This window comes from Salmo trutta, chromosome 1, assembly GCF_901001165.1.
Source record: "Salmo trutta chromosome 1, fSalTru1.1, whole genome shotgun sequence".
NCBI classification, from domain to species: Eukaryota; Metazoa; Chordata; class Actinopteri; order Salmoniformes; family Salmonidae; genus Salmo; species Salmo trutta.
This window is the reverse complement of record NC_042957.1, coordinates 36880422-36908282: the sequence shown is the minus strand read 5'-3', so window position 1 is coordinate 36908282 and position 27861 is coordinate 36880422. Positions and strand designations below refer to the sequence as shown.

The following is a 27861-nucleotide window of genomic DNA, read 5'->3' as shown; positions in this document are numbered from 1 at the left end:
TCACCATTGTACAATTTAAGCTTTTGCGGTGTGCTATGACTCACTATGCCTATTGCTCATTTTAACAGGGTTTAGGTGTGTTTTAACTCATTATCAAAGTAGGAAATTAGGTGAAATGCAGGGACATTTTTCCAGTCAATTAATTAAATTAATTTCTAGAATGAACATTTGACCTTAGTCATTCAATGAGCTACATTCAGGATTATCTTATCCCAGTAAAGCGTAGTTCAGTTTCACAGTATAGAACCAGAGTTCTTTTCATTAGGGTATGCAAGGGGAAAAGTCTTGCAACGGGGAAAAAAAGAAGAAAATTATTGGGCAACTCAATGTAGTCCCTCCCTGTTTCAGTAAATGATCTTCCATTTGGTGCCTTATGAACACGACTCAGCTCTATCCTTTTTCCATTCTGACCTGTGAACTTTGACCCCTCTCTCTCCCACAGGAGCCAGTCCCCAAGCCCCCTGCTGCTGCCCCTGCCGCCCCGTCCCCTGTCTATCAGACATCGCTGCTGACCGCACCAAAAGTACCGCCTGGCCCCACACACACGCTGTCAGGTAGTCTGTAATGCTTGGCTGTGTGTTCTGTGTTCTTATCTCTCTCTTCTTGTGTGTGTTTGCGTGCATGTTCCCGCAGCCCAAAGCACACCAGCTGAGCATCAAGACCTTCTCCAGCCCCACCCAGTGCACCCACTGCAGCTCCTTGATGGTGGGCCTCATCCGCCAGGGCTACGCCTGCGAAGGTAGGTTTCATACACACGAACGACCACGCTCTCCGCCGCCATTGTCGGTGAGTTGGGGGACTGAGTATTTTTTTTCCCGGCAAACACACACACTCTGAGTAAACAAACTAACATTTTAAATAAACAGCAGATCTGATACTGCAGCTCGCCATTGTACTGCATGTATCCTTGTAAACGAATACTCTCTCTCTCCCTCGCTCTCGCCAGTGTGCTCCTTCATCTGCCACGTGTCCTGTAAGGACAACGCCCCCCTGGTGTGCCCCATCCCCCCCGAGCAGGCCAAGAGGCCGCTGGGCGTCGACGTACAGAGGGGCATCGGCACCACCTACAAGGGCTTCGTCAGGGTGAGCACCTAGTGAAAGGTTATGACCGTAGAAATAGAATGACTAGAACATGCATTCTGGCCGCATGTTGTGTGTACCAATAAGTGTGCAGTCAGAGGCTTTTTCCCATTCAAGTCAATATAATTCTATGGTTAAGTCTGGTCTTGGTCTTGGCCCTGAAGTTTCAGAGTGTCATGCGTAATTCAGTTACATGATAATTCACTAACATCATTTTTGGATGTTGTATCCGATGTAATTAATGTTTAATTAATGTTTTAAGTATCCCTATACTTCTGTTATTACGGTGCTATCACTCTGTTATTAGTGCGCCTGTGCAGACGTTTCCCTTGTTGTTGGACCGGGCCTGAGTGTAATGGCAACTATATACCGTGGAGATACTGTGACGTAAACGGTGTTAAATTGGAACCTAATCATTGTGTCATTGGGAGTTAACAATCAAAACATCTAAATTCTGTTCAGCTTAACAAGATAGGAACTGTAGCGTGCATTGGAATTGAACAACATAAACAGACCTCAATTGAAAGGTTGCTGCTCCCCTCTCCGTCAGATCCCCAAGCCCACGGGGGTGAAGAAGGGCTGGCAACGGGCGTACGCCGTGGTGTGTGACTGTAAACTCTTCCTGTACGAGGTGCCTGAGGGCAAGTCCACCCAGCCGGGCGTGGTGACCAGTCAGGTCCTGGACCTCAGGTAGGATCTCGGTGTGTGTGTGTGTGTGTGTGTGTGTGTGTGTGGTGGTGTGTATGTGTTTGTTAACACTATGTTCTGTGTATGTCCACAGGGATGAGGAATTTTCCGTCAGCTCTGTCATGGCCTCAGACGTCATCCACGCCACCCGCAAAGATGTCCCCTGCATATTCAGGGTAAGCTTCGAACTGCAGCATGAAAAATGCTATATGTTTAAAGTTATTATATTGACCCTTTTTTTTATAATATATTCCTACTATGGGATGATGTTTCCTATCAGAGAAAACCCAATAAACAATCTCTAAGTAAAGTCATTATTGTAACACTTTCTGAAGGATGTTGTTACTATGGAGTGTTGTATTGAATCATACACATAATAAGTGTATCATAACACATTACCCTTTTTATGAATGTTATTATATTGATTACTCAAATTTTATTCTAATCTACTGTTAATATGTGATATTTCCTATGTGAAAAAAGTTAAAACAAACAAAATTGAAAAAAGAATAATTAAACATGGGTTTTATATAGCAATTTTATGCTGCATTTCCATGGAGACTTTACCCCCACACCAGTGTGTTGCCAGTGTTTATGTTAATGTTAACTGTAGTGTAATTGTGTCCATTAGGAGTGTGACACTGAACTTTGGGAGAGCAAAATCAACAACCTCTGCGTCATCAAGACTGTTGCTTTGTGAGAAGGTGTTAAAGTTCGAAGTTGTCCATTGTTTTGTAAATGCCAGCTGAAAAGTACCAGTGACCTGGCTTTTGCCCCAGGTGAAAGCAGGTTTTCCGGAGCCATGGCCCAGTGAAACAACGGGTGCCGGCCCCCGTAGATGGAAACAGAAAAGTCTGAGCCTTTTGGGTAAAACACCGGGGTAAATCCTGTATGGAAATGCACCATTAAAGGACCCAAAGACACTTCCAGTTATTATTAACCCTCACCCTCGCCTCTGTCCCAGGTGACATCATCCCTGCTGAGCTCGCCAGTGTGCACCGCCTCCCTACTGGTGCTGGCGGAGAGCGAAGCGGAGAAGAGGAAGTGGGTTGGTATCCTGGAGGGCCTTCAGAGCATCCTGGCCAAGAACCGCCTCAGGAACTGCGTGGTGCACGTCATGCACGAGGCCTACAACTCGTCACTGCCCGCCATCAAGACCATGCTCTCCGCCGCCATCGTCGGTGAGTTGGAGGAAATGGGGAAGACTGTATGTGACATTTACATCTCACCAACACAACTGCGCTGTATGTGTTTGTGTGTGTGTGTGCGAGGCATACGACTCCTCTCTGTCTGCCATCAAGACCACACTCTCCATGATAAGTGGGACAGTGGGCCTCATTTATCATTCGTGACCAGCAAAACATGTGTAAATCTTTTTTTCTGATTGCAGCTTTTACACAGTTTAGTAGCTGGAACAGGTAAAAAACAAAAACTATATTCAAGGGTTAAACATTTGTTCAATCTCTTGTGGGTTTTGTTTATGCGTTTTTCATAGTAACAAATGTAAGGTATGTATTGATAAATAAATGAGTTCCAGAATGTGTTGCAAAAATGGATGTGGGGAGAAAGAGAGCGAGGGAGAGAGAGAGGTGTATGCAGAGAATGTGTGACTGTCATAAAGTGTGACTGACTGTTGACTGCTCTTCTCTCTGCAGATCGAGAGCGTATCGCCCTGGGCACAGAGGAAGGCCTGTTTGTAGTGGAGGTCACCAGAGATGGTAAGAATATACTTATCCGACATCTGGCCGTCACTCATAGGCCGTTTTCACATATGACATTCGATACCATGGTACGGGTTTCTGGGCGTTTTCACAGTTTGACATCCGATACCATGGTACGGTTTCCTGGGCGTTTTCACAGTTTGACATTCGATTCAATGGTACGGTTTCCTGGGCATTTTCACAGTTTGACATCCGATACCATAGTACGGTTTCCTGGAGCGGTTGTGAAAATTCGACCATATACGTTGTGCTTTCACAAGACCTGAAAATCACAGTTTCATGGTGCGATTTGCCTAGACGCTCATTCTGCATGACAGTAGCAAGCTAGCTTGTTTACAACGGGCAAAGAAGTTCCACTCAACTCGCACTGGCACGTCACGATACCTGGTACTGTGGTCCTGGATCTTGGACCCACCACAGGATTTGAGTTAATTTGCATCTCTCAAATGCTCTATAGTGCAGATCATCAGCTCCAGGATCTGGATCAAACAGGGATATGTGAGAGCTCCCATAAAGGCTCAGATGATATGATATGAACATAACTGGTTTTGTGCACAGCAACATGTAGACTCCTCGATGCAGCTCAATAATTTTTTGACTTCTGTAATTTTGCTTGTCTTGTGATCACATGATGCTCTACAGATGGTCATACTATCAACAAATCTGTTGATAAGTAACTGCTTGCTAAGGTTACGGTTAGGTTTAGAATAAATGTAAGGGTTAAGGTTAGGGTCAGTAGCTAGTTAGTTGAAATGTTACGGCTGGACTATCCAAATAAGTTGTTAATGGGATATGTGAGATCGCCCATAGAGGCTAAGATGATACGGAACATGATTACAAATAATTTGTAGACTGCAAGAAGCCAAAACAGATATAATATTTGACTAACACATAATAATTTCAAACCCTTCTGTCTTATGTGTGGGAATACGAATACTTTGGAACAGATTTCCAAAATTAAAATCACTTGGAGATGATTTTATTTGGCCCCTCAAGTTTTCTGAGCAATTGTTGGACATAAGACTATAAAAACATCATCAAATCAGCTCCGTGATTTTAATTTTGCAAATCTGTTCCAAAGTATTGATATTCCCACACATAATAGACAGAAGGGTTTGAAATGATTGTGTTAGAATATTTGACTATCTGTTTGGGCTTCTTGCAGTCAATTTGCAGTCTACAAATTATTTGTAATTGTATTCCGAATCATCTGAGCCTCTATGGGCGATCTCACATATCCCTTTATGATCCAGATCCTGGAGCATTTGTTATTCTGATGATCTGCTCTATAGAGCATTTGTGAGATGCAAATGAACCCTGGCTGAAAATTTGGCTCACGGGCTGCCAGTTGGGGAGCCCTGCCCTACAGACTCCCCTGTTGACTCCCCCCTCTCTCCCTCCTCCAGTGATCGTCCGGGCGGCTGACTGCAAGAAGGTGCACCAGATCGAGCTGATCCCAAAAGAGAAGATGGTGGCCCTGCTGTGCGGACGCAACCGCCACGTGCACCTGCACCCCTGGGGGGCGCTGGAGGGGGCTGAGTCGGCCTTTGACATCAAGTTGACAGAGACCAAGGGCTGCCAGGCGCTGACCACCGGCGTGCTGCGTCCCGGGGGACCCGCCTGCCTGCTGGCCGCCATCAAGCGCCAGGTCAGTATTTATTTATTTATTTACTTATTTACACATGCACGCAAATTTAGTGACTAAAGTAAAACAAAGTTAGTTAATAAAAGAGTTCCAATACAAAATAGTTCAAATTTCATGTGAAGGTGAAGTTATGTGACTTTTATAAGAAATAGGGGGGGAAAGTCATAAGATACATTTATCTTCCCCACTTCAAAACAAACCATATAAAGGTAGCATCCATAAAGTCTTCATAAGCACTGCATTGATGCTTTGCAAATCATTCATAAGCGAACTCATACTAGCTACATCAAAGGTGACATGAAAGGTCCTTTACATCTGCTGCTTTGCCTGAATGTATGGCAAAATGTCCCCCCTCCACCTCTACCAGGTGCTGTGCTATGAGATCACCTGGGCCAAGCCGCACCACCGCAAGCTGTGGGAGGTGCAGGCCCCGGGGGTGGCCCAGTGGCTGGGCATGGTGCGTGAGCGCCTGTGCGTGGGCTACCCCTCGGGCTTCGCCCTGCTGGCCCTCCAGGGTGAGTCATCGCCCGTAAGCCTGGTGAGCCCCGGGGACCCGTCGCTGGCCTTCCTGGCCCAGCAGCCCCTGGACGCGCTGCACGCCCTGGAGGTGGGCACGGCCGAGCTCCTGCTCTGCTTCAGCCAGCTAGGCATCTATGTGGACCCCACAGGAAGGAGGAGCAGGGCCCAGGAACTGATGTGGCCCGCCACGCCGCTAGCCTGCAGTACGTAACGGTTTTGTTTTATTTTAAGTGGTTAAGTTGGGTTAGGCAACTCTGTTTTTGCTCAGCGTGTCTCTCCTGTGTGTCCGCCAGGCTCCAACTCGTCTTACCTGACGGTGTACAGCGAGTACGGAGTGGATGTGTTTGACATCCACACCACCGAGTGGGTCCAGACCATTTCACTGAGGAAGGTAAGAGCAGCTTTCCATGGCTACCCATCCACATTGCTCTTGCCAACTGATGAGTCTGGATTTGCCTCTCTCCCCATTGATTTCTAGATTGCAAACACATTCTCACCGTTCTGATTGGTCCCAGAACCGATGGGTTAGGCCTGAACATGCTTACATGATGGTGTTATTAACTTTGATACTCTGATTGGTTAGATTTGTTAGAGACGATCCAATCGCTGATTAATTTTTGTACAACGCCCCCCGTTTTGAAGTCACACAAATGACTTGAAGGGTTGCAGTTTCAGACTAAATATATGTAGCGATCGATAGAGTAGATCAATTAAATTCAGGGTGAGTCATCAGGCAAAAGAGCAGCGCTGCCCGTTCAACAGACTGGAATGTCCATCTGTGTGTGTTGTGTGCGGTAAGTCTAGTCTACGCTGTGTAGCTCTTAGCGACAATGCTAATGATAAACGGAAACCTGGAAAAACAAAACGTAGAAAACAGAATTTGGGAAAAAACATAATGGAATCAGGCAAAAATCTGGATTTTATAGGGCTCTACTGGACCTGGTTCACTCTTATCTATTGAATTTGAGTCAATGGCATTACCTTGCCCATGTAGAACAATGGTTCTGGTTGAACATAATGCTCTATTTCATGTGTTGGAATAATTTTGAGTAGTGGCAAATTATTTTCTGCCTTGCCTGCATTTTCTTGTGCATGTCACTAGATGTATTGTGAAATTACATTGTTGCCTTTGTCCCCCCACTGCATGACTGCCTGTTGAAAGTACACAAGAGTGCCCCTGCATGGACGTGGGGTGTAAATGCACCAATGACGTTAAAATGAATCTGTCAACAGTGTCTGCTTGTATACACTGAGTGTACAAAGTAGAGGTCGACAGATTATGATTTTTCAAGCTGATACCGATTATTGGAGGACCAAAAACAGCCGATACCGATTTATCGGACAATTTCTTCAATTGTTTTATATATATTTGTAATAATGGCATTTACAACAATACTGAATGAACACTTTTATTTTAACTTAATATAATACATCAATAAAATCTATTTAGTCTCAAATAAATAATAAAACATGTTAATTTTTGTTTAAATAATGCAAAAACAAAGTGTTGGAGAAGTAAGTAAAAGTGCAATATTTGCCATGTAAAAAAGCTAACGTTTAAGTTCCTTGCTCAGAACATGAGAACATATGCAAGCTGGTGGTTCCTTTTAACATGAGTTTTCAATATTCCCAGGTAAGAAGATTTAGGTTGTAGTTATTATAGGATTATTTCTCTCTATACCATTTGTATTTCATATACCTTTGTCTATTGGATGTTCTTATAGGCACTATAGTATTGCCAGCCTAATCTTGGGAGTTGATAGGCTTGAAGTCATAAACAGCACAATGCTTGAAGCACAGCGAAGAGCTGCTGGCAAACGCAGGAAAGTGCTGTTTGAATGAATGCTTACAAGCCTACTGCTGCCTACCACCACTCAGTAATAACACACAAAAATACGAGCATTAGGTCATTAATATGCTTGAATCCGGAAACTATCATTTCGAAAACAAAACGTTTATTCTTTCAGTGAAATATGGAACCGTTCCGTATTTATCTAACATGTGGCATCTCTAAGTCTAAATATTGCTGTTACATTGCACAACCTTCAATGTTATGTCATAATTATGTACAATTCTGGCAAATTAATTACGGTCTTTGTTAGGAAGAAATGGTCTTCACACCATTCGCAACAAGCCAGGCAGCCCAAACTGCTGCATATACCCTGACTCTGCTTGCACAGAACGCAAGAGAAGTGACACAGTTTCCCTCGTTAAAAGAAATTCATGTTAGCAGGCAATATTAACTAAATATGCAGGTTTAAAAATATATACTTGTGTATTGATTTTAAGAAAGTGATTGATGTTTATGATTAGGTACACATTGGTGCAACGACAGTGCTTTTTTCGCTAATGCGCTTGCTAAATCACCCGTTTTGGCTAAGTAGGTTGTGATTCGATGTTAAATTAACAGGCATCGCATCGATTATATGCAACGCAGAACAAGCTAGATAAACTAATATCATCAACCATGTGTAGTTACCTAGTGATTATGTTAAGATTGATTGATTGTTTTTTATAAGGTAAGTTTAATGCTAGCTAGCAACTTACCTTGGCTCCTTGCTGCACTCACGTAAGTTAGTCAGCCTGCCACGCAGTCTCCTCGTGGAGTGCAATGTAATCGGCCATAATCGGTGTCAAAAAATGCTGATTACCGATTAATATGAAAACTTGAAATCGGCTCTAATTAATCAGCCATTCCGATTAATCGGTCAACCTCTAGTCCAAAGCATGTCAGACTGACCAAGTGAAAACTATGATCCCTTATTAAATCCACATCAATCAGCGTAGATGACGAGGAAGAAGGATTTTTAAGCCTTGAGACAATTGAGACATGGATTGTGCATGTGTGCCATTGAGGGTGGATGGTCAAGACAAAAGATTTAAGTGCCTTTGAAAGGGGTATGGTAGCAGGTGCCAGGTGCACCGGTTTGTGTCAAGAACTGAAACGCTGCTGTGTTTTTCCACGCTGAATGGTCCACCACCAAAAGGACATCCAGCCAACTTGACACCTCTGTGGAAAGCATTGGAGTCAACATGGGCCAGCATTCCTGTGGAATGCTTTTGACACCTTGTAGAGTCCATGCCCTAACAAATTGAGGTGGTTCTGAGGGCAAAGGGGGGAGTGCAACTCAATGTTAGGAAGGTGTTCTTAATGTTTTGTACACTCAGTGCCATGTGTCTATATGGTGTTGTAGCCTGTAAGATATTCTTGAGGCAAAATTAAATGTGTGAACAGGTGATCCACTACACACGTTTGATCATGTTACATATTTAGACAGATTGGTGCTTGCATTCAAAACTCACTTAGGCAGATGCATAGATTCTCAGACACTCTCATTCTCTCTCACATACACACACTTGTACCTAGCCACACCCCTCCAACTCCTGGAGAGCTACCCTCTTGTAGGTTTTTGCTCTAACCCTAATCTAGTGCACCTGATTCTAATAATTAGCTGGTTGATAAGCTAAATCAGGTTAGTTACAACTGGGGTTGGATTGAAAACCTACTGGAGGGTAGCCCTCCAGGAACAGGGAGCCTAATGCCCCATCTTGGTGAGTGTATGAGAGGATACGTGTTCTAATCTCGGGTGTGTGTAGGGGGTGAGTTAAGTGTGTGCACACCCATGAGTGAGAAGAGTGTTAGTGTTTTTGGGCACGTGTGTTTTTACGCATCATGCGCATGTTTATGCCCCTTCATGCGTGTATGAATGTGTGGCTTGGTGTAACCCATGTCCCTGCCCTCCTCAGATAAGGCCTTTGAATGTGGAGGGCAGTCTGAACCTGCTGGGCTCCGAACAACCACGCCTCATCTACTTCAGCAACAACTCCACAGGTACAAATACACCTCAATATACTCACTTACATATGGCCCAATACAAAACTATATCTCAATATACTCACTCAGTACATACAGTGCCTTTTTCCACATTTTGTTGTTACAGCCTGAATTCAAACTGGATTAAATATATATATATTTTTCTTTAAGCTTTTATTTAACTAGGCAGGTCAGTTAAGAACAAATTCTTATTTACAATGACAGCCTACCAAAAGGCAAAAGACCTGTGGGGACGGGGGCCTGGGATTAAAAATAAATAATTAATTAAATACAAATATAGGACAAAACACACATCACCACAAGAGAGACAACACTACATAAAGAGAGACCTAAAACAACAACATAGCAAGGCAGCAACACATGACAACACAGCATGGTAGCAACACAACATGGTAGCAGCACAAAACATGGTACAAACATTATTAGACACAGACAACAGCACAAAGGGCAAGAAGATAGAGACAACAATACATCACGCAAAGCAGTCACAACTGTCAGTAAGAGCGTCCATGATTGAGTCTTTGAATGAAGAGATGGAGATAAAACTGTCCAGGTTGAGTGTTTGTTGCAGCTCGTTCCAGTCGCTAGCTGCAGCGAAATGAAAATATTAGCGACCCAGGGATGTGTGTGCTTTGGGGAACTTTAACAGAATGTGACTGGCAGAACGGGTGTTGTATGTGAAGGATGAGGGCTGCAGTAGATATCACAGATGGGGGGAAGTGAGGCCTAAGAGGGATTTATAAATAAGCATCAACCAGTGGGTCTTGCGCCGGGTATACAGAGATGGACAGTTTACAAAGGAGTATTGAGTGCAGTGATGTGTCCTATAAGGAGCATTGGTGGCAAATCTGATGGCCCAATGGTAAAGAACATCTAGCCACTCTTACCTGCCGATCTATAAATTATGTCTCCGTAATCTAGCATGGGTAGGATGGTCATATGAATCAGGGTTAGTTTGGCAGCTGGGGTGAAAGAGGAACAATTACAATAGATGAAACCAAGTCTAGATTTAACTTTAGCCTGCAGCTTTGATATGTGCTGAGAGAAGGACAGTGTACTGTCTAGCCATACTCCCAAGTACTTGTATGAGGTGACTACCTCAAGCTCTAAACCCTCAGAGGTAGTAATCACACCTGTGGGGAGAGGGGCTTTCTTCTTACCAAACCACATGACCTATGTTTTGGAGGTGTTCAGAACAAGGTTAAGGGTAGAGAAAGCTTGTTGGACACTAAGAAAGCTTTGTTGTAGAGCATTTAACACAAAATCCGGGGAGGGGCGAGCTGAGTATAAGACTATCATCTGCATATAAATGAATGAGTGAGCTTCCTGCTGCCTGAGCTATGTTGTTGATGTAAATTGAGAAGAGCGTGGGGCCTTGGATTGAGCCTTGGGGTACTCCCTTGGTGACGGGCAGTGGCTGAGACAACAGATTTTCTGACTTTATACACTGCACTCTTTGAGAGAGGTAGTTAGCAAACCAGGCCAAAGACCCCTCTGAGACACCAATATTCCTCAGTACTTTGTTGAAGCACCTTTGGCAGTGATTACAGCCTCAAGTCTTCTTGGGTATGACGCTACAAGCTTGGCACATCTTTATTTGGGGAGTTTCTCCCATTCCTCTATGCAGATCCTCAAGCTCTGTCAGGCTGGATGGGGAGCGTCGCTGCACAGCTATTTTCAGGTCTCTCCAGAGATGTTGGATCAGGTTTAAGACCAGGCTCAGGCTGGGCCACTCGCGGACTTTGAGACTTGTCCTGAAGCCACACCTGCGTTGTTTTGGCTGTGTGCTTAGGGTTGTTGTCTTGTTGGAAGGTCAACCTTCGCCCAAGTCTGAGGTCCTGAGAGCTCTGGAGCAGGTTTTCATCAGGGATCTCTCTGTACTTTGCTCCATTCATCTTTGCCTCGATCCTGACTAGTCTCCCAATCCCTGGTGCTGAACCCCCCCTCAGCATGATTCTGCCACCACCATGCTTCACCGTAGGGATGGTGCCAGGTTTCCTCTAGACGTGACACTTGGCATTCAGGCCAAGGAGTTCAATATTGGTTTCATCAGACCAGAGAATCTTGTTTCTCATGGTTTGAGAGTCCTTTAGGTTTCTTTTGGCAAACTCCAAGCAGGCTGTCATGTGCCTTTTTACTGTGGAGTGGCTTCCGTCTGGCCACTCTACCATATAGGCCTGATTGGTGGAGTGCTGCAGAGATGGTTGTCCTTCTGGAAGGTTCTCCCATCTCCACAGAGGAACTCTGGAGCTGTGTCAGAGTGACCATCGGGTTCTTGATTGCCTCACTGACCAAGGCACTTCTCCCCCGATTGCTCAGTTTGCCCGGGCGACCAGCTCTAGGAAGAGTCTTGATGGTTCCCAACTTCTTCCATTTAAGAATGATGGAGGCCACTGTGTTCTTGGGGACCTTCAATGCTGCAGAAATGTTTTGGTACCCTTCCCCAGATCTGTGCATCGACACAATCCTGTGTCGGAGCTTTAAGGACAATTCCTTCGACCTCATGGCTTGGTTTTTGCTCTGACATGCACTGTCAACTGTGGGACCTGCTGATTTTGTACGTTTGCCCACTGACAAAGAAATAATCAGTCAATAATTTTAATGGTAGGTTTATTTGAACCATGAGAGACAGAATAACAACAAACAAAAAACAGAAAAACGCATGTCAAAAATGTTAAATTGATTTGCACAGAGTAACCGAAAGGCTGCAAGCTCGAATCCCTGAGCTGACAAGGTAAAAAATCTGTCAGTTAACCCACTGTTCCTAGGCCGTCATTGAAAATAAGAATTTGTTCTTAACTGACTTGCCTAGTTAAATAAAGGTAAAATTAATAAATTAACAAGGACATTTCTAAGTGACCCCAAACTTTTGAACGGTAGTGTATATGTTAGGGCTTTACACCCCCCCCCCTGCTATATTGTGGATAAAGAGTTACCTGTCTGACAGAACACAGAGGGTGTTCTTTAATGGAAGCCTCTCCAATAAAATCCAGGTAGAATCAGGAATTCACCAGGGCAGCTGTCAAGGCCCCTTTACTTTTTTCAATCTTTACTAAAAACATGCCACGGACTTTGAGTAAAGCCTGTGCGTCTATGTGTGCGGATGACTCAACACTATACATGTCAGCTACCACAGCAACTGAAATGAATGCAACAATTAACAAACACCTGCAGTTAGTTTCAGAATGGCTGTCAAGGAATAAGTTAGTCCTAAATATTTCAAAAAGCATTGTATTTGGGACAAATCGAGTAACCCTGTATTGTAAACTGTCATGGTCAAAACATATTGATACAACAGTAGCTAAGATGGGGATAAGTCTGTCTAATGTAGCGCTGCTCTGCCTTCTTAACCTCTCTAGGGAAGGTGGGACGAAATCGTCCCTCACTATTCAACAGCCAGTGAAAAATCAGAGCGCCAGATTTAAAACCACAAAATGTCATAATTCAAAGTTCTCAAACATAGGACTATTTTACACAATTTTATAGATACACTTCTCCTTATGTTAGGAGAGTACATCGACACACTAACCACACAGCCATTTTCTAAGCAACTAGCATGCATCACAAATACCCAAACCACAGCTAAATGCAGCACTAACCTTTGACGATCTTCATCAGATGACACTCCAAGGACATTGTGTTATACAATACATGCATTTTTTTGTTTGATAAAGTTCATATTTTTATATAAAAACAGCATTTTACATTGGCGCGTGACATTCAGAAAATATTTTGCCTCCAATACTGCCGGTGAATCAGCACCACAATCTACAAAAATACTCGTTATAACATTGATAAAATATTAATCTGTCATTCAAAGAATTATAGATTAACATCTCCTGAATGCAACCGCATTGCCAGATTTCAAAATAACTTTACTGGAAAATCACACTTTGCAATAATCTGAGTACTGTGCTCAGAAAAAAACACTAGGCGATACAGATAGCCGCCATGTTGGAGTCATCTAAATTAATAAATAGTATTAGAAATATTCACTTACCTTTGATGATCTTCATCAAAAGGCACTTCCAGGAATCCCAGGTACTCAACAAATGTTGTTTTGTTAGATTAAAATCCATAATTTATGTGCAAATAGCTTATTGTTGTTCGTGCGTTCAGTTCAGCTACTCCAAATGTGCGCGCAGAAAATGTTACGACAAAGTTATTTTTATTTTTATTTACGTTCGTTCAAACATGTCAAGAGTTGTAAAACATCAATCTTTAGGGCCTTTAGAACGTGAAGATTCAGTAATATTTCAACCGGACGGTTCCTGTGTCTTGAAAAAGGTTTTGGAATGGAGGATCCACCCTCGTGAAGGCGCCCCAATGAAGTGATGTCATTCTCTGGCTGACCAACTTCCATGCCTTCTCATTCGGTCTCTGTTCATCATAGACGCTTCAAACAACTTCCTAAAGACTGTTGACATCTAGTGGAAGCCTTAGGAAGTGCAAAATGAACCCTAACTCACCGTGTGTTCGATTGGCAATGACTTGAAAGGACTACACGCACCAGAATTCTCACTTCCTGCTTAGATTTTTCTCAGGTTTTTGCCTGCCATATGAGTTCTGTTACACTCACAGACATCATTCAAACAGTTTTAGAAACGTCAGTGTTTTCTATCCAAATATACTAATAATATGCATATTCCAGTTCCTGGGCCCGAGTAGTAGGCTGTTTTAATTTGGGTACTTTTTTCATCCGGCCGTGAAAATACTGCCCCCTATCCTAGAGAGGTTAACAGCACTATCAACAAGGCAGGTCCTACAGGTCCTAGTTTTGTTGCACCTGGACTACTGTTCTGTCGTGTGGTCAGGTGCCACAAATAGGGTCTTAACAAAATTGCAATTGGCTCAGAACAGGGCAGCACGGCTGGCCCTTGGCTGTACACAGAGAGCTAACATTTAAAATATGCTTGTCGATCTCCTGGCTCAAAGTGGAGAAGAAATGTACTTAATCACTACTTGTATCTGTGAGAGGTATTGACATGTTGAATGCACCGAGCTGTCTTTATGAACTACTGGCACACACCCATGCATACCCCACAAGAAATGCCACCAGAGGTCTCTTCCCGGTCCCCAAGTCCAGAACAGACTATGGGAGGCGCACAGTACTACATAGAGCCAAGACTACATGGAACTCTATTCCGCATGAAGTGACTCATGCCAGCAGTAAAATTAATTGAAAAAACCCAGATAAATTTACACCTTATGGAACAGCAGAGACTGATAACATATTCACATTTCACACATGTACACATGGACTTTGTTAGTAGAGGTGTGATGGCACCCACTTAATATGTTGTGAAATCTGTATTGTAATGTTTAATTTTTTTAATTATGCTGGACCCCAGGAAGAGTAGCTGTTGCCTTGGCAGCAGCTTATGGGGATCCATAATAAATACAAGCTCACAGCATATTGCATGGAGCATAGCCAGATAACTTAGGCCTACAGTAGGCCAACTCATATTCTATACCAGTCACACACCTACTCATTCAAGGGTTTTTATTTTTACTATTTTCTACGTTGTAGAATAATAGAGAAGACATCAAAACTATGAATTAACACATATGGAATCATGTAGTAACCAAAAAAGTGTTTAAGCAAATCAAAATATATTTGAGATTCTTCGAAGTAGCCACCCTTTGCCTTGATGACAGCTTTGCACACTCTTGGCATTCTCTCAACCAGCTTCACCAACAGTTTTGAAGGAGTTCCCACATATGCTGAGCACTTGTTGGCTTCTTTTCCTTCACTCAGCTGTCCAACTCATCCCAAACCATCTCAAATGGGTTGAGATTGGGTAATTGTGGCGCCCAGGTCATCTGATGCAGCACTCCCATCACTCTCCTTGGTCAAATAGCCCTTACACAGCCTGGAGATGTTATGTCATTGTCCTGTTGAAAAACAAATGATAAGCTAAGCTAAAACCAGATGGGATGGCGTGGGATGTTTTGCTTGATGTAGTCGTTTGTATGTTTTGTATTGTTTTTTTAACACGTATTATCATTCTGCTAAAAAGTGATAAAGATCCTTTGGAATGTTCCAGCTACAGGCTTTTTCAAGTTTGACTTGGGATTCCAAGCTGTATGCAAAGATCCTATCAAGAAGATTGGACACTTGTATTTCACCTTCTCCGGGCCTATTTGCGCTCTCACTAGAACTAGTGCATGCTGTTAGGGAACATCATTGTACAGTGCCAGGAAAAATTATTTGCCCCCTTTCTAATTTTTTCTATTTCTGCATTTTTTACACTGAATGTAATCAGATCTTGTCACAGTACTGTGTCACATATACGGTCTATTATAACCAATACTTTGTCGCATATGGGGCCAATTATAACCAATATTTGTAATATATATGGTCCATTATAACCAATACTGTGTCACATATATGGTCCATTATAACCAATACTGTGTCACGTTTGGGGTCTATTATAACCAATACTGTGTCACGTATGGGGTCTATTATAACCAATACTGTGTCACGTATGGGGTCTATTATAACCAATACTGTGTCACGTGTGGGGTCTATTATAACCAATACTGTGTCACGTGTGGGGTCTATTATAACCAATACTGTGTCACGTGTGGGGTCTATTATAACCAATACTGTGTCACGTGTGGGGTCTATTATAACCAATACTGTGTCACGTGTGGGGTCTATTATAACCAATACTGTGTCACGTGTGGGGTCTATTATAACCAATACTGTGTCACGTGTGGGGTCTATTATAACCAATACTGTGTCACGTGTGGGGTCTATTATAACCAATACTGTGTCACGTGTGGGGTCTATTATAACCAATACTGTGTCACGTGTGGGGTCTATTATAACCAATACTGTGTCACGTGTGGGGTCTATTATAACCAATACTGTGTCACGTGTGGGGTCTATTATAACCAATACTTTCACATATATAGTCTATTATAACCAATACTGTGTCACGTATGGGGTCTATTATAACCAATACTGTGTCACGTATGTGGTCTATTATAACCAATACTTTCACATATATGGTCTATTATAACCAATACTTCGATCTGATCTGTCTGATCTCAACTTGAAAAATATTTCTGTAACCTGCAAGTTCCATGTATTGTGTTCTATTTGGAATAACATGATGATGCTGGCCCATGTTGACTCTAAATCAATGTATTCATATAGCCCTTCTTACATCAGCTGATATATCAAAGTGCTGTACAGAAACCCAGCCTAAAACCCCAAACAGCAAGCAATGCAGGTGTAGAAGCACGGTGGCTAGGAAAAACTCCCTAGAAAGGCCAAAACCTAGGAAGAAACCAGGCTGAGGGGTGGCCAGTCCTCTTCTGGCTGTGCCGGGTGGAGATTATAACAGAACAACAGCAAGGAGTTATCAGGCCAGGTAATCCTGAGGCATGGTCCTTGGGCTCAGGTCCTCCGAAAGAGAGAGAATTAGAGCGAGCATACTTAAATTCACACAGGACACCAGATAAGACAGGAGAAATACTCCAGATATAAGACTGACCCTAGCCCCCCCGACACATAAACTACTGCAGCATAAATACTGGAGGCTGAGACAGGAAGGGTCGGGAGACACTGTGGCCCTATCCTACGATACCCCCGGACAGGGCCAAACAGGCAGGATATAACCCCACCTACTTTGCCAAAGCACAGCTCCCAACAACCTTTAATTCTCTGAGCAATTGTATTATTATAAAATCATTTCATTTCCCCCTTTTTTACACGCAATATAGCTCAGTATTTGAATTCTTTTATAATCAGTTTTGATCATCTTTATCAATAATGTCGGACCCCACTATATATGGGTCTTTATATATGAAAACATTTCTAAATGGTTTGATATACATTTAAATATGATTTTCTTTCAGCTTCACATGTCTACTTACAGGAATAAAAGTGTAGATTGGTCTCTTTGGGCCTTAACTCCACCTAGCAACAACAAAATTGAACATGAAACGTGGACACTGCTTGTTTCTTTGTCATGCCTAGTAGCCAGGTCTGTTTGTGCTTTAGTCAACTATTCATTTATAGCCATGCTAACATTCCTGAAGAAAGAAAAAGATTAACAGCATTTCTATATTTTAAGTAGTTTATATAATAGAATAATAAAATAGAATGGTTTCTGTCAACAAACTCATTGACAAAAATAAAGAAATGAAATCATAATCCATAATCTCTTCAAGCATTGTGTGTGTATATGTACTGTATGTGTATGGATGGCGGTTCTGACGAGTTGTTCTGTAGAGTTATTATACCACTGTCGTGACGTTGTATTAGTTAATGTGACGACTGTTGCTCATCGAATGATTAACGGTTTATAATTGCGTGATTAAATGAATTAAGCAATGAATCAAGCAATTATTAACTCATTAACCTGGGGCACCATGGGAACATTGTTTTGATTGAGTTTCTATTTCCCAAATTAACTCAAAGGATATCAGAATATCGATTTTACAACAGTCGCTAAATTAATCAATTTCCTCTACAGTCTCATTCTGAACGTCGCATAATCCGGGAATCTGCACGGACCCGGGCTTCACCAATGCATTTGCCACACCAATCTTAGTTGATTATTTATTTACTAGCAAGCTAAAATGATGATAAAAATACACATACACAAAACACAGTCTAGCTATTGATTAGGACTTAGTATAACGGGCCAACACACTATGGCGCGTGTTACCCAAAATGGGGATTTAAAAGAGAGACAAACAAAGGAAGTACACGAGAGAAATATACATTTGGGTTCATTTGTCAGCTATGCTTATTTAAAATCTAGCCTTGCCCCGAACTGCCGCTCTTATGGGTCAGAATATAATGATGTAATTACGTGTTGGAGGTCTCAGATGGGAAGCTCCGCGTGTGTCCTTTAGGCTTCTCAATGACGCACTTCTCCGGCGCAACTCTCTGGTTGTCCTCACGATGTCAGTGTCCTTCTTGGCTTAGTGGTCTGATCCCTCGCGGTCTTCTGAGGACAGACAGCTCTGTAGCTCAGAGCTCACAGCGTCGGACTCGAACGGTGAAGATACCACGATTTGATGGAGAGTGGAGACTGGGTGGTTCGGCTTGAATTCACCCGCTTAGACACAGCTACTCGTCCGTAGCTCGTGTAGAAAAAGATTTCTTTGTCTTCAACCTTGTGTTTCGTTTTGGGGTTCGTCGACTTTGTTAGACCTTCGCTGCAGCTTGGGGTCAATTAGTCTGATATGTTAATTCTTCACTCTCCTGTCTTATACCCTCGGGTCAGAAGTGGGTGTAACCGCCTTTAGGGCAATTCTCTGGGCGGACCAAGTAAAGGGGCAAGGCCTAGATTTGACTAAAATATCCAATTTTAGACACTAACTTCACATTTCATCTTTACCAAAACATTCTGTTTGATTTGGATATTTTCCACACAACGTACAATGTATAAACATCAGGCATATACTGGGAAAACTCTTAAAGGTACAATGTTTTCATAATAACGTCATCTCTTAACCTTTAAAAACAATACAAAAGTTACATACATTTTAATATTCCACCTCTCGTCATGACCACCATTGTGGCTGACGGAAACCATTGTTCCAAAGTCCCTTTATTGCATGTTTAATGTTCTGAGGCCAGTTCTCCATTGTTAGGACAAAGGAATTTCTCTGTGGCCTAAGGTTTATTATGGGCGTGAGGTGTCATAAAACCCCCACATCTTCAGACCCCTAGATCTCTCCTCTGTTGGGGGTTTGGGAGATAATCTGTGGGTGGTGGTCTCCTGTACCCTGACCTGATCAGGACAGTCATGACACCACTCTCTCACTTGAGTATCTTACTTTGTTATTTTCAGATCACATTTTTCCTCTTTTTGTAGCTTTGGCAACTACGTGTGTGTTTTCTAAACTCTGCAAAAAAAGAAACGTCCTCTCACTGCCAACATGGTTTATTTTCAGCAAACTTAACGTGTAAATATTTGTATGACCATAACAGACATGTGACTAACAGACATGCGACTAACAGAAATGTAATAATGTGTCCCTGAACAAAGGTGGGGTCAAAATCAAAAGTAACGGTCAGTGTCTGGTGTGGCCACCAGCTGCATTAAGTACTGCAGTGCATCTCCTCCTCATGGACTGCACCAGATTTGCCAGTTCTTGCTGTGAGATGATACCCCAATCTTCCACCAAGGCACCTGCAAGTTCCCAGACATTTCTGAGGGGAATGTCCCTAGCTCTCACCCTCTAATCCAACAGGTCCCAGACATGCTCAATGGGATTGAGATCCGGGCTCTTCACTGGCCATGGCAGAACACTGACATTCCTGTCTTGCAGGAAATCACGCACAGAATGAGCAGTATGGCTGGTGGCATTGCCATGCTGGAAGGTCATGTCAGGATGAGCCTGCAGGAAGGGTACCACATGAGGAGGAGGATGTCTTCCCTTTAACGCACAGCGTTGAGATTGCCTGCAATGACGACAAGCTCAGTCCAATGATGCTGTTACACACTGCCCCAGACCATGACGCACCCTCCACCTCCAAATTGATCCCGCTCCAGAGTACAGGCCTCGGTGTAACGCTCATTCGTTCGACGATAAACGCAAATCCGACCATCACCCCTCATGAGACAAAACCACGACTTGTCAGTGAAGAGCACTTGTTGCCAGTCCTGTCTGGTCCAGCGATGGTGGGTTTGTGCCCATAGGCGACGTTGTTGCCGGTGATGTCTGGTGAGGACCAGCCTCACAACAGGCCTACAAGCCCTCAGTCCAGCCTCTCTCAGCCTATTGCGGACAGTCTGAGCACTGATGGAGGGATTGTGCGTTCCTAATGTAACTCGGGCAGTTGTTTCTATCCTGTACCTGTCCCGCAGGTGTGATGTTCGGATGTACCGATCCTGCGCCGGTGTTGTTACACGTGGTCTGCCACTGCAAGGGCGATCAGCTGTCCGTCCTGTAGCGCTGTCTTAGGCGTCTCACAGTACAGACATTGCAATTTATTGCTCTGGCCACATCTGCAGTCCTCATGCCTCCTTGCAGCATGCCTAAGGCATGTTCACGCAGATGAGCAGGAACCCTGGGCATCTTTCTTTTGGTGTTTTTCAGAGTCAGTAGAAAGGCCTCTTTAGTGTCCTAAGTTTTCATAACTGTGACCTTAATTTCCTACCGTCTGTAAGCTGTTAGTGTCTTAACGATCGTTTCTCAGGTGCATGTTCATTAATTGTTTGTGGTTCATTGAACAAGCATGGGAAACAGTGTTTAAACCCTTTACAATGAAGGTCTGTGAAGTTATTTGGATTTTTATTTTTTATCTTTGAAAGACAGGGTCCTGAAAAGGGGGACGTTTCTTTTTTTGCTGAGTTTATATCTGTTCAAGCCTTTCCCTGTAGGTTTTACAGACACTCCCCACCACTTGGACGCAACCCTTCTAATTTAGTGTACCCTGCACGCGCAACCATGTGGAGTTCCGGGTCTCTGGCAGCGTTAGGAAATGCTCTACAACATCTCTTTGACAGCTATTACCATTTTTTGACCGTGCTAGACTGACTGACTGACTGACTGACTGACTGACTGACTGACTGACTGACTGACTGAGATTCCATAATACCCATGGCCTGTCCAGAAACAATCCCTAGCCCCTACTGCCCAGAGTCTAGACACTTGTGGAGATCTGAGCGGGATTGATGGATGGTGACGTTGAGAGCTCCACTCAAATTTTGGCGGTGTTGCTTACACCTGTCCAATCCTGTCAGATCTCCACAAGGGTCTAGGGGTTAGGGGGTTGTTTCTGGACAGGACCACACAACGATTCAGGTGTGTGGTTCACCTACAGCATGACACTTGAGGCATTGGTTGTGTGTTTCATTCCATTGCTATAAAGTAAAACTGCAAAGAATGTAGCAATTTACTTTTTGTCCTGAATACAGAGTGTTATGTTGGGGGCAAATCCAATACAACACATTACTGAGTACCATGCATAGTGGTGGATGCATCATTTTATGGGTATGCTTGTTATATGCTTGGTATAATTGTTAAAGACTGGGGAGTTTTTCAGGATAAAAAAGAAAGGGATTGGAGTCAAACATTTTGTCTGCTTTCCACCAGACACTGGGAGATTTATTCACCTTTCACCAGGACAATAACCTAAAACACAAGGACATATCTACACTGGAGTTGCATACCAAGAATACAGTAAATGTTCCTGAGTGGCGAGTTACAGTTTTGACTTAAAAATATACTTGAAATCAATGGCAAGATCTGAAAATGGTTGTCTAGTAATGATCAACAACCAATTTGACGGAGCATGACGAATTTCGAAAATGTTGCACAATCCAGGTGTGGAAAGCTCTTTAGAGACTTACCCAGAAAGACTCACAGCTGTAATCACTGCCGAAGGTTCTTCTATAAGGTGTTGTCTCAAGGGTTGGAGATACTTATGTAAATGCGATATTTCTATTTAATTTTCCATGCATTTGCTAACATAAAAAAAAAAATCACTGTCATTATGGGGTGTTGTGTGCAGATTGGTGAGAGAAATTTGTATTTAATCCATTTTGAATTTGTGCTGTAACAACAAAGTGTAGAAAGTCAAGGGGTATGAATACTTTCTGAAGGCACTGTATACAGTATCCCCAAATACACTCACCTACACCTTAAAGGTAGACTCAACGAAATTACGTTGCCATGAGCAGCCCCGCAGATATTGAGATGAGCGCAATGTAAGACTTCACTCTCTCACAGTCGCACACAGTATCTACACATGTGCGCGGGTTGGCTTCACACTGTTACAATGTGGTAGCCAGGAGGAGAGGTTGAGCCTCGCGCTTCAACACTCTTAGTTGTTGCGGAAATTGACCTCCTATGCTGTTTTTCTTGCTGCATCTACATCATATCGCTGAGTCTACCTTTAATATACTTACTAACTACAGACCCCTCAATGCCTTAACTCTCTACTACCTCTTCAGGCACAGCTACACCTATACACAATATAGTCATTAACGAATCCTCAGGAGCATTTCGGTCTCAGTACAGCTTCTCAATATAGTCTCTCTCCAGAAGGTGACCTGGCCATCCCGGAGACGTCTGACAACAGTAAGAAGCTGATGATGAGGACACGCAGCAAGCGAAAGTTCCTCTTCAAGGTCCCCGAGGAGGAGAGACTTCAGCAGAGGAGGTACCTTTTTTCCGATCCCTTTTTATACTTTAATTGACTTTTGGACTGTGACGCAGTAAAGTGGAGAGGGGAGACAGAAAGTAGGGGCCTAGACAAGGGAGGTGGAGTCTGGGCTTGAACCACAGTCGCCAGGAGGTTATTTGTGGTCCGGAGTAGAGAGCACTTACATTTTAGTCATTTAGCAGACGCTCTTATCCAGAGCGACTTACAGTAGTGAATGCATACATTTCATACATGGCCCCCCGTGGGAATCGAACCCACAACCCTGGCGTTGCAAACACCATGCTCTACCAACTGAGCTACAGGGAAGGCTGTAGCTCACTTCTGCTCGACCATCAGAGGAGGTAACATTACTCTGTTCACTTATCATTATTATCCCTTTCATACTAAGATGTTTTTCTGGCAACCATCATAACGCCAACCTTTTTTCCGCCTTTTCTTTATGTGACCGAACGGCACGATTCGGTCTTATGTAGCAAAATTTGAAATTATGTTTTTTTACATTGGATAAAAGTAGAGATTCGGTATATCATTCCCATTGTTACTCAACTGTAGTGTAAGTAATTCTGCTTTGGAAGTTGATAAACTTGTAACCTCGCTTTTGAGAAAATGGCTATAACTAGCTCTGAGATTAATAATATTACTACACAGATCATACACATAATGTTAGCTAGCAAGCCAGCCAGCTAACGTTAGTTAGCTAGCTAACAGTACGCTTTAACTTGAAATGAAAGCGACTTTCTGACAAAACATATATCTGAAAAATGTAGCTAGCTAGACTATATTACCCATATACATGGATGGACGCTTCTCCCTCTGTCACGGATGCCATGGTTGCCCTTAGTTTGAAGTAATCTGGAGACAGGTGTTTGATACAACAGCCTTATCTGTGTTCTCTTTTTTTTATTCTTTCTGCATATTTGCAATCAAACGTCAGAATTTTCTCCATATCCTTAGCAATCACACTTAATCCACTGATTTCAAAACTCAGTCCTCCAGAAAGTGTAGAGCAACACTTTTGCTGTTTTACTACGTGATGTCTTTCAAAAAAAGCAGTGTTAGAATGGATTACTTACACATACTGACCAGCTCATGTTATAGACAGAAGTGTGCTATATGGTAAACCAATCTGAACTCCTCTCTCGGCATGTCCAGCCCACCCATTATCTCAGCCAATCAGGGCTAGCGGGAAGGTTCCTGTCTTTTTACGTGGCTAAACCGACTAGGCTCGTAATTTAACAATTTTATTTGAATTTACAAATGGCATGAAAGTTTACATGTTCCAGAAGGCATTTCTGATTAAAAAAAGAAATGCAATAATTACACTCAAATGGCTGTCCTGTGAAGTAGTGATGCGCAACACGCCTAGTTTCCTGAAACTAGTCACATACCGGTATCAAAGCCGAAACCTTTATTTCCGCCAAATGACCTAGTAATCATTTCAGTGAAGTTCTGCCTGCGGCTTAGTATGAAACATTGGCAGCCACTATGCTCTTAAACTCTTGATGGTTGCTAAGGGGTACCCATTAATCATCCTCCTGCCAGTTCTAAACTTTGTAAGGCATGTCACATCGCCCATCTCTTCTCATAGCCCACCACTAAGCATGCACTGTTTTCTTACCCACAACTGGATAGATCCAAAAATAATTATTGTGGGAATAAATAACACTTAATTATGAAAATATTGCTAATCAAATTGTTTCTTTCTGAAATTCCCAAAGTCATCCAATCCTTGTAATAGATTTGAAACAATAGTGTGGCCAACTAGATGATCATTTCAGTAGCTTTTTTATTGGGACAGCGTCATCGTGCTGCTTTGAGACAAGCTTGGGGACTCCTCTTGATAACTAAAATCTGACATTTATTGATTTTTCACTGAATGTCTGTTTGGATATTGGTTAGGCTACAATCAGGCTGGGACAAAGTGTGCTAAGTTGAGTGTTGCCCATGATCATCTTGTCTAGTTGTCTCATTTATTAGAACATTTTGAAAGTTAATTATTTTGCTCTTCACTTGCAGTTGCTTAATAGCCTAGACGTACTCACGACCAAAAGCCTGTGACTTCACTGACAATCAATCAATGTAATTTTGTTTCACTGAATCTCTGTCAGTGTAGGCTATTTGGTTAACTGGTTTCTGGCTGGGCAAATAAATGGAGGTGGTATAGCTCATTTTATCACTGATCAGAAGCATTTAGCTTGCGGCTTCCTGAGTGGTGCAGCAGTCTAAGGCATTGCATCGCAGGGCTTGAGGTGACACTACAGACCCGGGTTTGATCCCAGACTGTGTCACAACCGGCCGTGACCGGGAGTCCCATAGAGCGGCGCACAATTGCCCAGGGGTCTGGGTTAGGGGAGGGTTTGGCCGGGGGGGGCTTTACTTGACTCATCGCGCTCTAGTGACTGCTTGTGGCGGGCCGGGTGCCTGCAGGCTGGCTTTAGTCGTCAGTTGAATAGTGTATCCTCTGACACTGCAGGTAGCCTAGTGGTTAGAGCATTGGGCAGTTAACCCGCTGTTCCCCGGGCGCCGAAAATGTGGATGTCGATTATGGCAGCCCCCCGCACCTCTGATTCAGAGGGGTTGGGTTAAATTCCTGATTCAGAGGGGTTGGGTTAAATATGGAAGACACATTTCAGTTGAAGGCATTCAGTTGTACAACTGACTAGGTATCCCCCTTTTCTCTTTCCCCACATTGGTGCAGCTGGCTTCCGGGTTTAGCGGGCGGGTGTTAAAACCTGTTGGGGCTAGGGGGTAGTATTTTCACGGCCGGATAAAAAACGTCCCCGATTTAAACTGGTTACTACTCTTGCCCAGAAACGAGAATATGCATATAATTAGATAGATTTGGATAGAAAACACTCTGAAGTTTCTAAAACTGTTTGAATGGTGTCTGTGAGTATAACAGAACTCATATGGCAGGCCAAAACCTGAGAAGATTCCATGCAGGAAGTGCCCTGTCTGACAATTTGCTGTCCTTCTGTTGCATCCCTCTCGAAATTACAGCATCTGTGCTGTTACGTGACACTTTCTAAGGCTTCCATTGGCTCTCTAAAGCCCTCAGAAAGCGGAATGACGCGTCTCCTGTCTCTGGGCAAAGTACAGCAGCAGAGTTTGTAAGTGGCCTGCCTGGGGACAGTGACACTGGAGATGCGCGTTCACGAGACTTTTTTTCTTTCTCTCTTTGAATGCATAAAACGTTGTCCGGTTGGAATATTATCGCTATTTTACGAGAAAAATAGCATAAAAATTGATTTTAAACAGCGTTTGACATGCTTCTAAGTACGGTAATGGAATATTTTTAAAATTGTCACGAAATGCGCTCGCGCGTTACCCTTCGGATAGTGACCTGAACACATGAACAAAACGGAGGTATTTGGATATAACTATGGATTATTTGGAACCAAAACAACATTTGTTGTTGAAGTAGAAGTCCTGGGAGTGCATTCTGACAAAGAACAGCAAAGGTAATCTAATTTTTCTAATAGTAATTCTGAGTTTAGGTTGTCCCAAACTTGGTGGGTGTCAAATTAGCTAGCCGTGATGGCTGAGCTATGTACTCAGAATATTGCAAAATGTGCTTTCGCCGAAAAGCTATTTTAAAATCTGACATAGCGTTTGCATAAAGGAGTTCTGTATCTATAATTCTTAAAATAATGTATGTATTTTGTCAACGTTTATCATGAGTAATTTAGTAAATTCACCAGAAGTTTTCGGTGGGTATGCTAGTTCTGAACATCACATGCTAATGTAAAAAGCAGTTTTTTGATATAAATATGAACTTGATTGAACAAAACATGCATGTATTGTATAACATAATGTCCTAGGAGTGTCATCTGATGAAGATCATTAAAGGTTAGTGCTGCATTTAGCTGTGGTTTTGGTTTTTGTGACATACATGCTTGCTTTGAAAATGGCTGTGTGATTATTTTTGGCAGGGTACTCTCCTGACATAATCTAATGTTTTGCTTTCGCTGTAAAGCCTTTTTGAAATCGGACAATGTGGTTAGATTAACGAGAGTCTTATCGTTTGTAAAATAGTCATATGTTTGAGAAATTGAAGTTATAGCATTTTTGAGGTACTTGTATTTCGAGCCACGCGATTCCACTGGCTGTTGAATAGGGTGGGACGCAAACGTCCCACTGGCCCAGAGAGGTTAAGAAGTGTGGTTTGGCGGGTCATGTTTCAGAGGACGCATGACTCTAACTTTGCCTCTACCGAGCCCGTTGGGGAGTTGCAGCGATGATACGAGCTCGTAATTGGATTTAGAAACATTTAGGCTACATTATTGCATGTTAAGTCAAGTGTAGGCCTGTTATTTTTGCTCAATCGTATATAGCAGCTCCAAAAGCCCGCGGAGGTTGTGAAATATGAACGTGACTCACATGCTTTTGAAAATAGGATTGCTAATATTTTCTATCAGGATGAAGGTAAGACCCTACACCTGCTTCCTAACAAAGTGGAGTGAGGGTAGGGAAGAGATTTAAATGTAGATAAAAAAGCATGGGCCTTAAGCTCTGTTTTGAAATATAACTTTTTTTATATGCCAACGGCCCAACGTTGTGTGGGGAAAAATATTTGTTGTATTTTATTCTGTTATATTCTATTATATTCTTAGTATAAAATTCACTACATGGCCAAAAGTATGTGGACAACCCTTCAAATTCAGCTATTTCAGCAACACCCGTTGCTGACGGTTGTTTAAAATCAAGCACACAGCCATTCAATCTCCGTAGACAAGCATTGGCAGTATAATGGCCTGTACTAAAAAGCTCAATGACATTCAACGTGGCACCGTCATAGGCTGCCACCTTTCCAACAACTCAGTTCGTCAAATTTCTGCCCTGCTAGAGCTGCCCTGGTCAACTGTAAGTGCTGTTATTGTGAAGTGGAAACATCTAGGAGCAACAACGGCTCAGCTGCGAAATATTAGGCCACACAAGATCACAGAATGGGACCGCTGAAGCCCGTAGCGTGTAAAAATCACATGTCCTCGGTTGCAACCTTCACTACTTAGTTCCAAACTGCCTCTGGAAGCAACTTCAGCACAAGAACTGTTTGTCGGGAGCTTCATGATATGGGTTTCCACAAGCCTAAGATCACCATTCTCAATGCAAAGCGTCGGCTGGAGTGGTGTAAATGCTCGCCACCATTGGACTCTGGAGCAGTGGAAACACTTTCTCTGGAGTGATGAATCACACTTCACTATCTAGCAGGCCTACGGACAAAAATGTGTTT

The 27861-nt window shown here is 42.9% G+C and overlaps 1 protein-coding gene across 8 annotated transcripts in view; it reads left to right on the top strand.

Annotated features, from left to right (window-relative positions):
• LOC115195336 (serine/threonine-protein kinase MRCK beta) overlaps window positions 1-27861 on the top strand; it is a 124866-nt gene that overhangs the window by 85748 nt on the left and 11257 nt on the right. For 6 of the 8 annotated variants that reach the window (XM_029755116.1, XM_029755165.1, XM_029755137.1 and 3 more), the window contains 12 exons: window positions 443-523; window positions 634-739; window positions 947-1083; window positions 1631-1770; window positions 1862-1943; window positions 2732-2948; window positions 3423-3485; window positions 4895-5136; window positions 5501-5855; window positions 5946-6043; window positions 9400-9484; window positions 22508-22625. In XM_029755116.1, coding sequence (XP_029610976.1) covers window positions 443-523; window positions 634-739; window positions 947-1083; window positions 1631-1770; window positions 1862-1943; window positions 2732-2948; window positions 3423-3485; window positions 4895-5136; window positions 5501-5855; window positions 5946-6043; window positions 9400-9484; window positions 22508-22625 — 1724 coding nt within the window. Of the gene's footprint in view, window positions 1-442; window positions 524-633; window positions 740-946; window positions 1084-1630; window positions 1771-1861; window positions 1944-2731; window positions 2949-3422; window positions 3486-4894; window positions 5137-5500; window positions 5856-5945; window positions 6044-9399; window positions 9485-22496; window positions 22626-27861 lie in introns of all 8 variants that reach the window. The other 2 variants (XR_003878681.1, XM_029755122.1) reach the window with 2 other exon arrangements.